Source organism: Emys orbicularis, chromosome 20 (assembly GCF_028017835.1).
Source record: "Emys orbicularis isolate rEmyOrb1 chromosome 20, rEmyOrb1.hap1, whole genome shotgun sequence".
NCBI classification, from domain to species: Eukaryota; Metazoa; Chordata; order Testudines; family Emydidae; genus Emys; species Emys orbicularis.
This window is the reverse complement of record NC_088702.1, coordinates 21,343,636-21,356,092: the sequence shown is the minus strand read 5'-3', so window position 1 is coordinate 21,356,092 and position 12,457 is coordinate 21,343,636. Positions and strand designations below refer to the sequence as shown.

Genomic DNA, 12,457 nt, shown 5'->3' with positions numbered 1-12,457 from the left:
TTTTCCATGTAGGTACTTATAGACTGGAACCCCTTCAACTTCACCCCTTCAACTTCTCTTTGTTAAGCCAGACAGATGGATTTCCTGGAATTTCTCACTATAAGGCAGGTGTTCCAATATTTGAATCATTCCCATCACTCTTCTCAGAGTCCCCTTTCCTTATCCCCTTTCTCTATCATCACCGAGTGTAAATGTGGTGCAACAGAATACAGGAGTCCCACATTCCCTTGGCCCTTCTGAAGGGTGGTGTTCCTTCCAAGTCACTGGCTGGTCGGGAGGTTGCCAGGGGAGATAACTAATGGAGGAATTGTGTTGGTGTCTGACAGGTGGAGAAAGAGGTAAGACGGAGAGAATTGAAGACATCCCCATGGCTGTGAAGGGCACCTCTCTCCCCACAAATATGTTGGATGTCTTCACTGCCTCCTATTATGATGACTTTGACTACAGCCATGAAGATGCGGACCGGAAGCAAGCGCTCCTTAGTAGCATGCACGTGGTGTCCATGGTGATCTATTCCATTGCCTTCGTGCTGGGAGTGACGGGCAACGGGCTGGTCATCTTCATCACCGGCTTCCGGATGAAGAGGACGGTCAATACCATCTGGTTTCTCAACCTGGCCGTGGCCGACTTCATCTTCACCTTCTTCCTCCCCTTCAGTGTGGCCTACACAGCCCTTGGCTTCCACTGGCCATTTGGAAGGGCATTGTGTAAGATCAACACCGCTTTGGCCTTCCTCAATCTCTACGCCAGCGTCTACCTCCTCATGGTCATCAGCATAGACCGATGCATCTCCGTAGTGCGCCCTGTGTGGGCCCAGAACCACCGCACACCCAACCTGGCTTTCCTGGTAGCCTTGGGTGTGTGGGTCGTGGCCTTGGCCTTGTGTTCTCCAAACCTATACTTCCGCCACACGGATCCCTCCCCGTACAATGAGAACATCACCAACTGCTACAACAATTTCGACACGGCCGGGGAAGGGGCCACCGAGGAGCAGAGAAAAAAGAGGTTTAACACTAACCACCGGGCCATGACCATCAGCCGCTTTATCTTAGGCTTCCTTATCCCCTTCACCGTCATCGTGTGCTGCTACGTTGCCATCTTGGCCAAGCTAAAGAGGAACCAACTGGCCCGATCTGGGAAGCCCTTCAAGGTCATTGCCGCTGTGATCGTGGCTTTCTTCCTCTGCTGGCTCCCCTACCACATCTTCTCCTTCCTGGAGATGAACCGGACACCCAGCCTGGACACCGCCCTCATTGTCGGCCTCCCCTTGACCGCCAGCCTGGCCTTCATCAACAGCTGCCTCAACCCCATCCTCTACGTCTTCATGGGTCAGGACTTTAAGGAGAAGGTGCGCCGCTCCCTCTTCTCAGCCTTCGAAAGGGCCTTCAGCGAGGAGGCCGCCAGCACCACTGCGAACACGAAGAGCAAGTCCACAGACACGGACTCCCAGGTCTTCTAGGCACCATGCATCTGCTGAGAGCTGGGAACCTCAGCCGTGTTCGGACAGAACCTCTCCCCCACATCAACAGGGGCAAAATTGACCCAATGAACTCCACCCTTCCATAGACATGATTCCCCGCTCAGCTCTGCTTGTGTTGATATACTCCTGCCAGGGATGGTCTAGGTTCGCTTGATCCTGTCTCGCCATGGGAGAAGAGGCTTGAAAGCCTCTTGAGGTTCCTTCTAACCCTACATTTCTGTGTACAGATGCTTCCGTGTGGATGGATAGAAGCCAATGAAAAACAAAATGCCATCACCTGGTGGTGGGATCCTTCACTGATTTCTCTGGAGTAAATGTATTCAGTGAGCATAACTTGAGCAGCATTTTATATACCCAAGAGTGATTTGGGGGGCAACCAGCTGGAGAGATCTGGTGTTCGGAGGGACTTTGTTGAAATGACATCTCTTTAAAACGGCTCCATTTGGTCTCTGAGAACAGACACTGAAACCTTGGCTTTTCTCCTTTCCTCCTTAATAGCGTGTCGCTCGGTTTCTTAGTTAACAGAGTTTTATTGAAAGCTGAGGCTGTACGAAATAAAATTCTGGTGCTTGCAGATCCTTGGAGCTGGGAATTGTATCTGAATGGGGGATACAGCCAGGATAATAGAGACAATAGAGTTGTATTGTAGAAAGGTTCTGGTCTCTTCATTAAAAAAAAAAAAGACACCTTCTCAGTAAGGGTGAATTGTTCACTATAAGGGGGAATTCTCTGTAGGGGAGTTTAGTTCATTATGGGGGGGTCACTCAAAGGATTATGAGCTCATTATCAGAAGTTATCACTATAGTAAAAGCTGACTTGTTTGGAAATAGAGCTCTGAAAGGGGAGTGGGGTATAGTGGGTTAGAGTGGGGGGAGGCGGACGGGGGAGAGGCTGGGAGCCAGGACTCCTGGGTTCTCTCCCCAACTTGGAGAGGGAGTGGGGCATAGTGGTTGAGAGTGGGGGGGCAGATGGGGGAGAGGCTGGGCTCCAGGACTCCTGGATTCTATCCAAAGCTGTGGGAGGGGAGTGGGGTGAAGGGTTACAGCAGGCTGTGGATGGGGACTTGGAGGCAGGAGTCCTGTGTGTGATTATGGGGCAGGTCGCTTTTGTGATGGGGGGGGGGGGAGGGATCGCGAATAGCTGGGCACAGGACAGAAGGGACCCAGGGGAGGAAAAACCACCCGAGACACATGATGGTCCAAGGACAGGGCGCTGGGTTTGGTCAGTGTCACCGTCCTGTCTGATGGCACCAAATTGCCGCCACTTAGTGGCCAGATGCCAGGATAGGCCGAACCGGATCCTTCTTTGTCACCTCTGGACCGCCAGATGCATCGAGCCTTCATAATGGTGGGATTTAAAACCTGGGTGGGAGCGGGGATGTGACAAGCACTAACTCCTGTACAAATAGAGTTAATGCACAAGGGACACCCAGGTCTAACTCACTTGACCCCACTCCCCTCCCAGAGCTGGGGAGAGAACCCAGGAGTCCTGGCTTGCAGTCCCCCTTGCTCTAACCACCAGCCTCTGCTCCCCTCCCAGAGCTGGGGATAGAACCCAGGAGTCCTGGCTCCCAGCCCTCCTGCTCTACCCACTAGACCCTGCTCCCCTCCCAGAGCTGGGGAGAGAAACCAGGAGTCCTGGCTCCCAGCCCTCCTGCTCTACGACCTAGACCCCACTCCCCTCCCAGAGCTGGGGAGAGAAACCAGGAGTCCTGGCTCCCAGCCCTCCTGCTCTACCCACTAGACCCCGCTCCCCTCCCAGAGCTGGGGAGAAAACCCAGGAGTCCTGGCTCCCAGTGATAGTCAGAAGGGCCAGTCTCTGGCTGCAAGGGAGCACAAGGCCGATCCTCCTCCTGCTATGGGCTGGACAGACTGACAGACCACAGAGCAGCCAGACCAACTCCCTGACTCCTTCCCTGTCAATGTTCCCACCTCCCCATGGCAGCTCTCGACTCCCTGCCAGCCGCCTCCCCCTGCCTGTGTCAGCCTGGCCCAGACTTGTACAGGGGCCAGGACACAGAACTACCATCACTGGATCAGCCCTATGGGCCCATCTAGCCTGGTATCCTGCTCCCTCCCTGCCTACTTGGATCAGGCCCATAGGCCCATCTAACCCTGCACCCCGCCCCCTCCCTTTTGCCCCAGATCAGTGTCATGGTCCCATCTAGCCTGGTATCCTGCCCTCTCTCTGCCTACCTGGATCATGCCCATGGGCCCACCTAACCCAGTATCCTGCCCCCTCCCTGACTACCTAGCTCAGGCCCATGGGCTCAGCCAACCTGGTGTACTACCGCCTTATTTAATGCCCCTTTGTGCAGCCCTAGAGCTTGGTAACCAGATGCCAAAACCGCAGTGCTGGGCTCCTCAAGGCCTGGTAGGTTTCTCAGCACTGGACAGCTCCACCATCTCCGAGCACATGGCACTAAAACTTACAGGAGGAGGAGAGAGACAGAGGGGCTGGTCCAAGTAGGGGGGGAGCAGCAGAGCGGGCTGGTTCTTGCCCCCCAGGAGGATGACGAAGGCCTCCTCTGTGGAGAGGAAGGAGGTGAAGATGAAGTCGGCCACGGCCGGGATGAGGTTACAGATGGCGGCCACCAGCTGGAGATGAAGATGACCCGGCCATTGTCTGTCATGCTGAGTAGGAATCCCAGATTGAAGAGGACGGCAAAGAGAACTCCTGTCCATTCACACTGGGTTCCATCCTCTTCTCTGTGCTGGTAGGGATTCCCGAAGAAGGGGTGTAAGGTGCTGTTCACATACGGAAAGGTGGATTGGGCCCAGGGGCACTGGAAGGGCATGGTCTCCTCCATCCTACACCATCCAAACCCACATCCACTGTCCCCATTAGTGCCGGTGAGCCGAGAGAGCAGGGGGTTGACAGAGCTGGGCAGAAAATGGTTTTCTCATGCCACACATTTTTGAAAAACGTTCCTGTCCCAAATTGGAGCCAAACCTTGAAATTCTAATGTTTTCATGAACCAAAAACCTGGGGGGAAAAATCAATTCGGGACAATCAGAGATTCCAAGGCCAGAAGGGACCGTTGTGATCATCTAGTCCACTGGTCCCCAAACTTTTTACAGCGTGCCCCCCCTTACACCTGTCCATGTCCCCCCACCCCACCTCCCGGAGCTGGGGTTGGGAGTGGAGCTCCAGGAGAGGGAGGGGCGCGGACAGAGGTAAGGGGGCCGAGGCTGGGGCCACAGCTCGGGGTGGACATGGAGCCCCGGGTGCCGGGATGGCAGCCAGGGCTGAGAGCAGAGCCTCAGGGCGGGGAGCCGTGCCAGCCGTGTCCCCAAACATTCCTCGCCGCCCACCTAGGGGGCGCCCCTCCCAGACTGGGGATCTTCAAACTAGTTTGACCACCTGGATAACACAGCTCATACGACTCCCCTGACTTAATTCCTGTTTGAACAGGAGCAGATCTCTTAAACAAATATCCCAACTCGCTTTAAAACTTGCCAGTGGCAGAGACTGCACCCCATCGAAACGTTCCGATCCGACCACTTTGAAATGGTGTGTTTCAATCCCACCCCTTTGAACGGTTTTTTTAGCTTATATTTGCCAAAACAAGAAGGTTGTTTTGGAAGAATCAGATTCTTTCGTCTGGAATTTCAAAACTTCCTCCCTACCCTCAATTTTTTTTTCAGTCAGGAGATCTGTGGAATTCCTGTGAAAAGGTCCAATTTAGAAGAAATCGGCATTTTTGGACAGGCAAAAAAGTCTTGCCAAAAATGTCAGCTTTTCAGATAAGTAGTGAGATGGGCTGAAAACCCCACCTCCTTCCTCCTCTTGCAGAGTGGGCAGAGCTTTCTCTTCCCTGGGGGCGGGGCTTCCCCACTTTTCTCTCAGAAGGGTGGGGCTGCTTCTTCCCCCTCCCTCTCGCTCTGCCTGCTGATTGGCAGCTGCCTCCCCATGCCATGTCATGCGCTGATTGGCCACATGTCAGTGCCATTCAATAATTGGCTGGGGGATATTGAAAGATGAAAGGGCAGGAGCTGGTCCAATCCAGTTCTGACTAGACCAGTGTGGGGAGGTGGGGCAGGAGGGGGAGGAGCCAACCCAGGCCACAAGCCCAAAGGCCAAAGTAGGGTGCAGCCTTATGAATGGGGCGATGGGTTGGTTGTGTGGGAAATCTCCCTTCCAGGGCTGGGGCAGCTGGATGTGAGGCAGCGTCTCCACACTGGTAGAGGGTAGTAGTGGGGATAATGGGACACGAGGTTCCCTCTGTAGCTACTCCCTCATAACCCATTGGTCCGTTCCGAATCTTCCCTGACTCAGCCCAGGTGCCACCCTGACTGTACCCTCTACAGAGCCACGGCCCCGTCAGTCCCTGGGGGGGATCCACCGGCTCCGTCGAGGGCAGGCTGGGGTATTGGGGGACTCCTCACAAGAGGGACCCTGCCTGGGGAGGGGAGTCGGGAGGCTGGGAAGCTTCCCGACTCATGAGAAGAGGAAGGAGGAGATGGGGTTGGGGACTCTGATTTTGAGCAGCCTTGGGACTGTCCTTTTCCCAGGTCATTTGTTGCTAACAAAGGAGTCACACAGCTTCTCATCCGGCATCATTCTCAGTTCCTTGTTTACTTTTCATCATGACCCTGCTGCTTTAACCCACTAGACCCCACTGCCCTCCCAGCACTAGCAATAGAACCCAGGAGTCCTGGGTCCCAGCCTGCCCCTGCTATAACCACTAGACCCCACTCCCCTCCCCAAACTGGGGATAGAACCCAGGAGTCCTGGGTCCCTGCCCCCCTGCTCTTACCCACTACACTACTATGGAAATCAATTCTGAACTTTCATGTGAAACAAAACTTCTGCTCTATGAACAGCACTAGCGAAGAGAAAACAGAACCAAAATGTAAAAAAACCCCATCAAATAAACAGGCTGAATATTTTTCTTTAGTTTCCATCAATTTTTTTTTAAAAACAGTGGGCCATTTTGAATATTCAAAAACCATAAGTCGAGTGGAAAAACATCATGAGATCAGGTTAAAATTCATGAGGTTACTTTAAAGTTTATACGTTTGGCAGATATTTTTAACTTGCCCTCACATTTCTGAGCATTGAGGGGCATGGTGGGGTCCGGTTTTTATTTCTTTTCTCCATAGCTTGAGTGCTAGAGACTTACTTGTTGTTTTTTCCTAATCGGAAGGTGCTGGGGCTTTAAGGGAAACATTCAAAATTTCGCGACTCGATGAAATTGTCAGCGTTGGCTTCACACCACATGGGGCATTTAGAAAAACAGGCTAATTAGTGATACAAACCATTCCATTTCCGTTAAAAGGCCATTCCCCGATGGAAATCTCATTCATTCCAAAATGCCGATCAATCACCCAAACCCTCCAGTGACTCCTGGGTTCTATCCCCAGCTCTGGGAGGGGAGGGGGTCTAGTGGGTTAGAGCAGGAATGGCTGGAAGCCAGGACTCCCGGTGTCTATCCCCAGCTCTGTGGGGGGAGTGGGGTCTAGTGGGTTAGAGCAGGAGGGGCTGGAAGCCAGGACTCCCAGTGTCTATCCCCAGCTCTGTGGGGGGAGTGGGGTCTAGTGGGTTAGAGCAGGAGGGGCTGGAAGCCAGGACTCCCAGTGTCTATCCCCAGCTCTGTGGGGGGAGTGGGGTCTAGTGGGTTAGAGCAGGAGGGGGCTGGAAGCCAGGACTCCCGGTGTCTATCCCCAGCTCTGTGGGGGGAGTGGGGTCTAGTTGGCTTTCTTTGTACCCTTCACTACTTTGTGAAGCTGACTGCCCCCCAGTGGAATAAAAATAAAAATTCTACTTTCCAAACTGCTCTAGTGGAGACAAAGGACCAAAGAGAGACCGAAAAACTAAAGACAAAGATCCCCTGGTAAATCAGATGTTCTGGTTTACAGTTTCCCTCCAAGTATTTGAGAAGGGCAGTACGGCCAACACCAAATGTTCAAAGGCCATGGGACAGACTCCAAAAGGCATGGGATTTGCTTAAAAATCTTGCAGTTAAGAAAAATAGTAATAAATCAGAGCTCTTTTTATGTATCTTCTAGTCCTGCTCCATTCTGGGTCACATTTTTGATCTTTTCACCAAAAGGACTAGTAACGTCCTTATTTTCTTAATGAAGGCTGCTAAAACTCTCTTATAATATTTGTAGAAGCTGGGGCTTTAAGTCAAATAACATGAGAGTCATGAAAAAATCATGAAAGCTTGCAACACAGCAAGTGGTTAATGTAGGGGGAAAAGGAATTCGTTTTTATTTCTGTAAAAAGGCTGTTTTCCTGCAGCAAATCCATTCATACCAAAAGCATCAAGCAACTAAATGAATTCTCTGTTTTCCCCGGGAATCCATTCACTTCCCTACTGCACTGGTTCCAATTCCAATCTGACGTCCATTTGGTTGGGCGCACATCTCCATTGTGCTCTGAATTCCCAGCCGAAGCAGAGGCAAAACAGTGGAATCTGACAGGTCTTCAAAGAGACCAGGCCATAAGCAAAGACACTGCCACTGGCTAAGGACCCTCGTTTCTCTAGAGGTGGTTCTTGAACAAAGAGCTGAAGGAAGTAGAAGACATGGCACAGGGTCCAGCTAAGAAAAAAGTCAAGACCAAGGCAAGGTGAAGCTTGCTGGCATAAGCACGCCGGCTTTATCCCCTCAACTTGGCAGCTAGAATGGCATAGCCAGTGATGATGAAAGCTAATGGGACCGGGAACCCAACCAGGAATTGATAAATAACAGTGCTTGGCTTCACATCTCCCCCCCACCAAGAGCTGGCTTTCATAATAGAAGTAACTAAATGAACCTGGGTTCACCACATCAGAGTAGTGCATCAGGCCGTGCCAGAGATCTGGGTGTCTCAAGCTGTACCCCAAGGACGGATGCCCAGAACAGGAAGCCAGGAGGGACATAGGGTGATTCCTGGCCCACCTGGAGCAGGCCAGGGAGAGGCAGCGGTCGGTGTTGATGACCATCAGGAGGAAGGTGCTGGAGGACATGTGGAGGGAGGTGACAATGCTGCTCAGCTCACATAGCCACCTGCTGAAGAGGTCATGGCTGCCTGGCCATGCACAGCCCATCTGGAAGGACAGGATCCAGGGGAAGATCACATCAGTCATGGCCAGGTCGAGGAACCAGATGGCATTGGTTGTCTTTTTCATGAGGACGCCAGCACGGAAGATGATGTCGCCGTTCAACACCAGGCCGAGGAGAATGGGAGGCTGGCGATGAACACAATGGCGATCAGCGTCTTGAGGGCAACTCCCAATGCTAGGAAGACAGAGGAAGGAACGAATAGAGACCGAAGCACAAAGGGAGAGAGAAACAGATAAAGAGCTAAATGGAGCAGGGGGAAGGGGCGGAGAGAAATCCTGCAGCTAGTTTGTGCTCCTCTGAAGCCATGAAGATGCTGATCCGTTCCACCTACATAGTTCAGACAGGATCCAGTCTTCACGGGCAAACAATGCCACGGTTGATCTAATCCCAGGACGGGGCATTGGGCCAGCAGGTTCGCCAGCTCTTTCCTAGCAAGATCAGGTACACTGAGTGCAATTGTCTCATGGAGATCTCTGATCGCTTCCTCTACAGCTCGTCCCCCTGCCTTCTCTCCTGTTCCCCAGTCCTCAAAGGGAGTGAACAGCTGGAGCTGGTGAAACCTTCCAATAAAGATCAACACAATGTTGCAAACATTTTCTTCCCATCAGGGCTTGGTGAAGACCTGACCTTCCTTTTTCAAAGGTTTCCCCGTGGGATTTTGAAGGACATGTTCCACCCATTCTGAAGTAGCCCATTTGGAAAGCTGAAGGGCTGGGAATCCAGCATGTTTTCATTGTGAAATGTGGGGACTGGGAAACGCCCACTAAGTTAAAATCACCAGTGTGCTCCTCCCCCACTGAAAAACACCCCCCTGCCCTTGTTCCCTAGAAATGGTGAGCAGTCAGGCAAAGAAGGAAGGAAGAAAGGTCAGAGGACACAAATACCGGAAGTGGAAGAAGGTGTGCAAGAGGGAGCAACAAACCACAGGGATAAAAGAGGCAAGATACAGTGACCGTCTGGTCTGTTGACAGGGACGGGGCTCTGGGAGCTGGGAGAGCAGGATTTTAATTGCCATTACATCACCAACCCGCTGGGTGACCTTGTGAACAGAACTTTCCTTCCATGTCCCCTTTGACTGTCTTGTCTCTTTAGGCTGACAGCTCCTTGGGGCAGCGACTGTCTCTCATGGGGCATTTGTGCAGCACCCATGACAGTGGGGCGTGATCTCGGTTGGGGTCTGTGCAGCGCCTGGCACAATGGGGGCCCCTGATCTCGGTTGGGGTCTGTGCAGTGCCTGGCACAATGGGGGCCCCTGAACTCGGTTGGGGTCTGTGCAGCGCTAGCTCAGATCTAGCCCAATTTTCATTAGCTTTCGGTTCTTCTTGACTTGCGTCTCTCAGGGTTGTGGTGTGTCAGAGGCAGTCCCTGATGTGGCAGCTACAGCTCATGCAAACTGTGTCTGGGGCTGGGAGGCTGCTCTTCTGTGGGTTTCTCTGTGGGGCTCAGTGGAGGGGAAGGCGCAGAGCGAGCTGGGGCTAATAGCATCTGCAAACCTCAGACGCATCCGACTATGGCTGCTACCTGCCGAATGTCACGTCAGATGCACCCTGAGACCCCAGCATTTCTCGCTGCATGGAATCAGCCTCATGGTTCTCAGAGACAGATGCTCCCATCTGGGGCAGCCATGAGCCGAGAGTAATTGTGGAGACATAGCCACGTCCCGGCATGGCCCCGGGCCCATTCGCACCAGGAGAAGTGGAGGCAGCCGAGGAATTACAGAGGGGTGGCTGAGGGCAGAGAATGAAGTGGAGGCCAGTTCATATCAGACCATCCATCTGAGAAATGACTTGTAAAGCTGGGGATGGAACCCAGAAGTCCTGACCTCAAACCCCACCACTCTAATCACTAGTCACCACTCCCCTCCCAGATCTGGAGATGGAACCCAGGAGTCCTGGCTCCCAGCCCCCACTGTGTGACCCCACTCATCCCCATTCCCCTCCCAGAGCCAGGGATAGAACCCAGGAGTTCTGGCTCCCAGTCCGACCTGCTCTGAGCCACTGGACCCCCGTCTACTCCCAGAGTTGGGGATAGAGCCCAGGGGTTCTGGCTCCCAGTGACAGTCAGCTGGGCCACTTTCTTTATTCAAGAGAATGCAAGGCCGATACCCCCTTTTCCTGCTGGCTGCCCGGACGGACAGACCACAGAGCAGCCAGACCAATGCCCTGACCACTTCCCTGTCAACGTTCTCACCTCCCCGTGGGAGTTGTTGCCTCCTTGCCAGCCGCCTGCCTCTCCCTGTGTCAGCCTGGCCCAGACACGTCCAAAGGCCTGGACGCAGTTCTGCCAGGTCCGGCTCAGAATTGGACTGCCAGGTGTCCAGTTTTCGACCAGAATAGCCGATTGAAAAGGGACCCTGGTGGCTCCAATCAGCCCCGCTCACCGGGCCATTAAAACTCCAGTTGGTGGTGCAGCAGGGCTAAGGCAGGCTCCCGGAAGCATCGGCATGTCCCCCCTCCGGCTCCTACATGAGGGGCAACCATGGGGTTCCACACGTTGCCCCCACTGCAAGCGCTGGCTCCACAGCCCCATTGGCCGGGAACTGCAGCCAACGGGATCTACGGGGGTGGTGCCTGCAGACAGAGCAGCACACAGAGCTGCCTGGTCGCGCCTCCACGTAGAAGCCAGGTGGGGGACATGCTGCCGCTTCTGGGAGCTGCTTGAGGGAAGTGCCGCTGGGAGCTTGCACCCCTGACCCCTGTCCCACACCCCAAGCCCCTACCCCAGCCCTGATCCCCCTCCCCCCTCTAAACCCCTTGGTCCCAGCCCGGTGACCCTCCTGCGCACCAAACCTCTCATCCTCACTTCACCCCAGAGTCTGCATCCCCAGCTGGAACCCTCACCCCCTGCCCCCCAACCCCTTGCCTCAGCCAGGAGCCCTCTCCTGCATTCTGAACCCCTCATCCCCAGCCCAGAGCCCCCTCCTTCACCCCAAATCTCTCATCCCTGGCCCCACACCAGAGCCCTCACCCCCCTCCACTGCAACCCTCTGAGCCAGCCTGGTTAAAATGAGTGAGTGAGTGGTGGGGCCTCGGAGAAGGGGCAGAGCAAGTGTGTTCGGTTTTGTGCAAGTTGAAAGTTGGCAACTCTAGCTCAGAACCACGGTGAGGATTTGGGAGTTCAGCCAGACCAGTGAGGTGTTACCCAGGGGTTTTCAGAACCCAAAGTAGGGGAAACTTAACTGTTTCTCTCCAGGCGGTATCAGGAATAAATCATTGGGAACACAGCGCTTCCATCCAATAAATGATTGACACAAGCAAGTGTGTTTATTAGCTAGCGCACCCAGACACGCCATAGGTTTGGGACATCCCAGGTATAGTCACCCACGGGCTGGTTATGAGTGATCACAAGCCAGGCTTCCAGGGGCCTGTTTCCATCCAGCTGACGGGGAGTTTAGATGTCAGCTCCTTGCCCTAAGAGAAGCTCCCTCGGGCTGCTCCGAGGTATTTACTTTGACCCAATCTTTTATATCTAACTCTAACAAAGCACGTACCCTATAGTGACTCCTAGTGGGTCAGCTTAACAACCTCTACCGGGTCACCAGTTCTCTTAATATCAGCAACTACGCATCTCAAAACATTTCTAATATTTCCAGACATAACAACAATATGTCACGGGCACATAAAGCCCAGGTCGCTATCCACTCACTCCCTTCCATCACTTTCTGTCCCACCCTCCCATTCTGATTAGCAAACTGCAAGCGAGCAGCTGTCTATCTTGTCTCACAAAGGCCTCAGATCATTCCGAGCTATGTGTTATTTGGTTTTCAGCGGGCAGTGGCGGCACATACAAAATGGCTGACTGCCGTACTGACAAGCTCTGGGGTATACGCAGGAATGTGAAATTCTGGGGTAACAAGGGGTCCAGTCAATACCTTCCTTGTAATCCGGAGTGGTCTCAAAGCTGCACAACTTTGATCCAGAGCTCA

The 12,457-nt window shown here is 53.4% G+C and overlaps 1 protein-coding gene across 1 annotated transcript; it reads left to right on the top strand.

Annotated features, from left to right (window-relative positions):
* The first annotated feature begins 298 nt into the window (after positions 1-298).
* Positions 299-2,102, top strand: LOC135892411 (chemerin-like receptor 1). Its single transcript, XM_065420189.1, has one exon. The coding sequence runs from the start codon at positions 299-301 to the stop codon at positions 1,457-1,459; it is 1,161 nt and encodes a 386-aa protein (XP_065276261.1). The 3' UTR covers positions 1,460-2,102.
* Positions 2,103-12,457: the final 10,355 nt, after the last annotated feature.

Excerpts from the sequence above, each read along its gene's own strand:
- LOC135892411 (XM_065420189.1), top strand. The coding sequence starts at position 299 with ATGGAGGAATTGTGTTGGTGTCTGACAGGTGGAGAAAGAGGTAAGACG.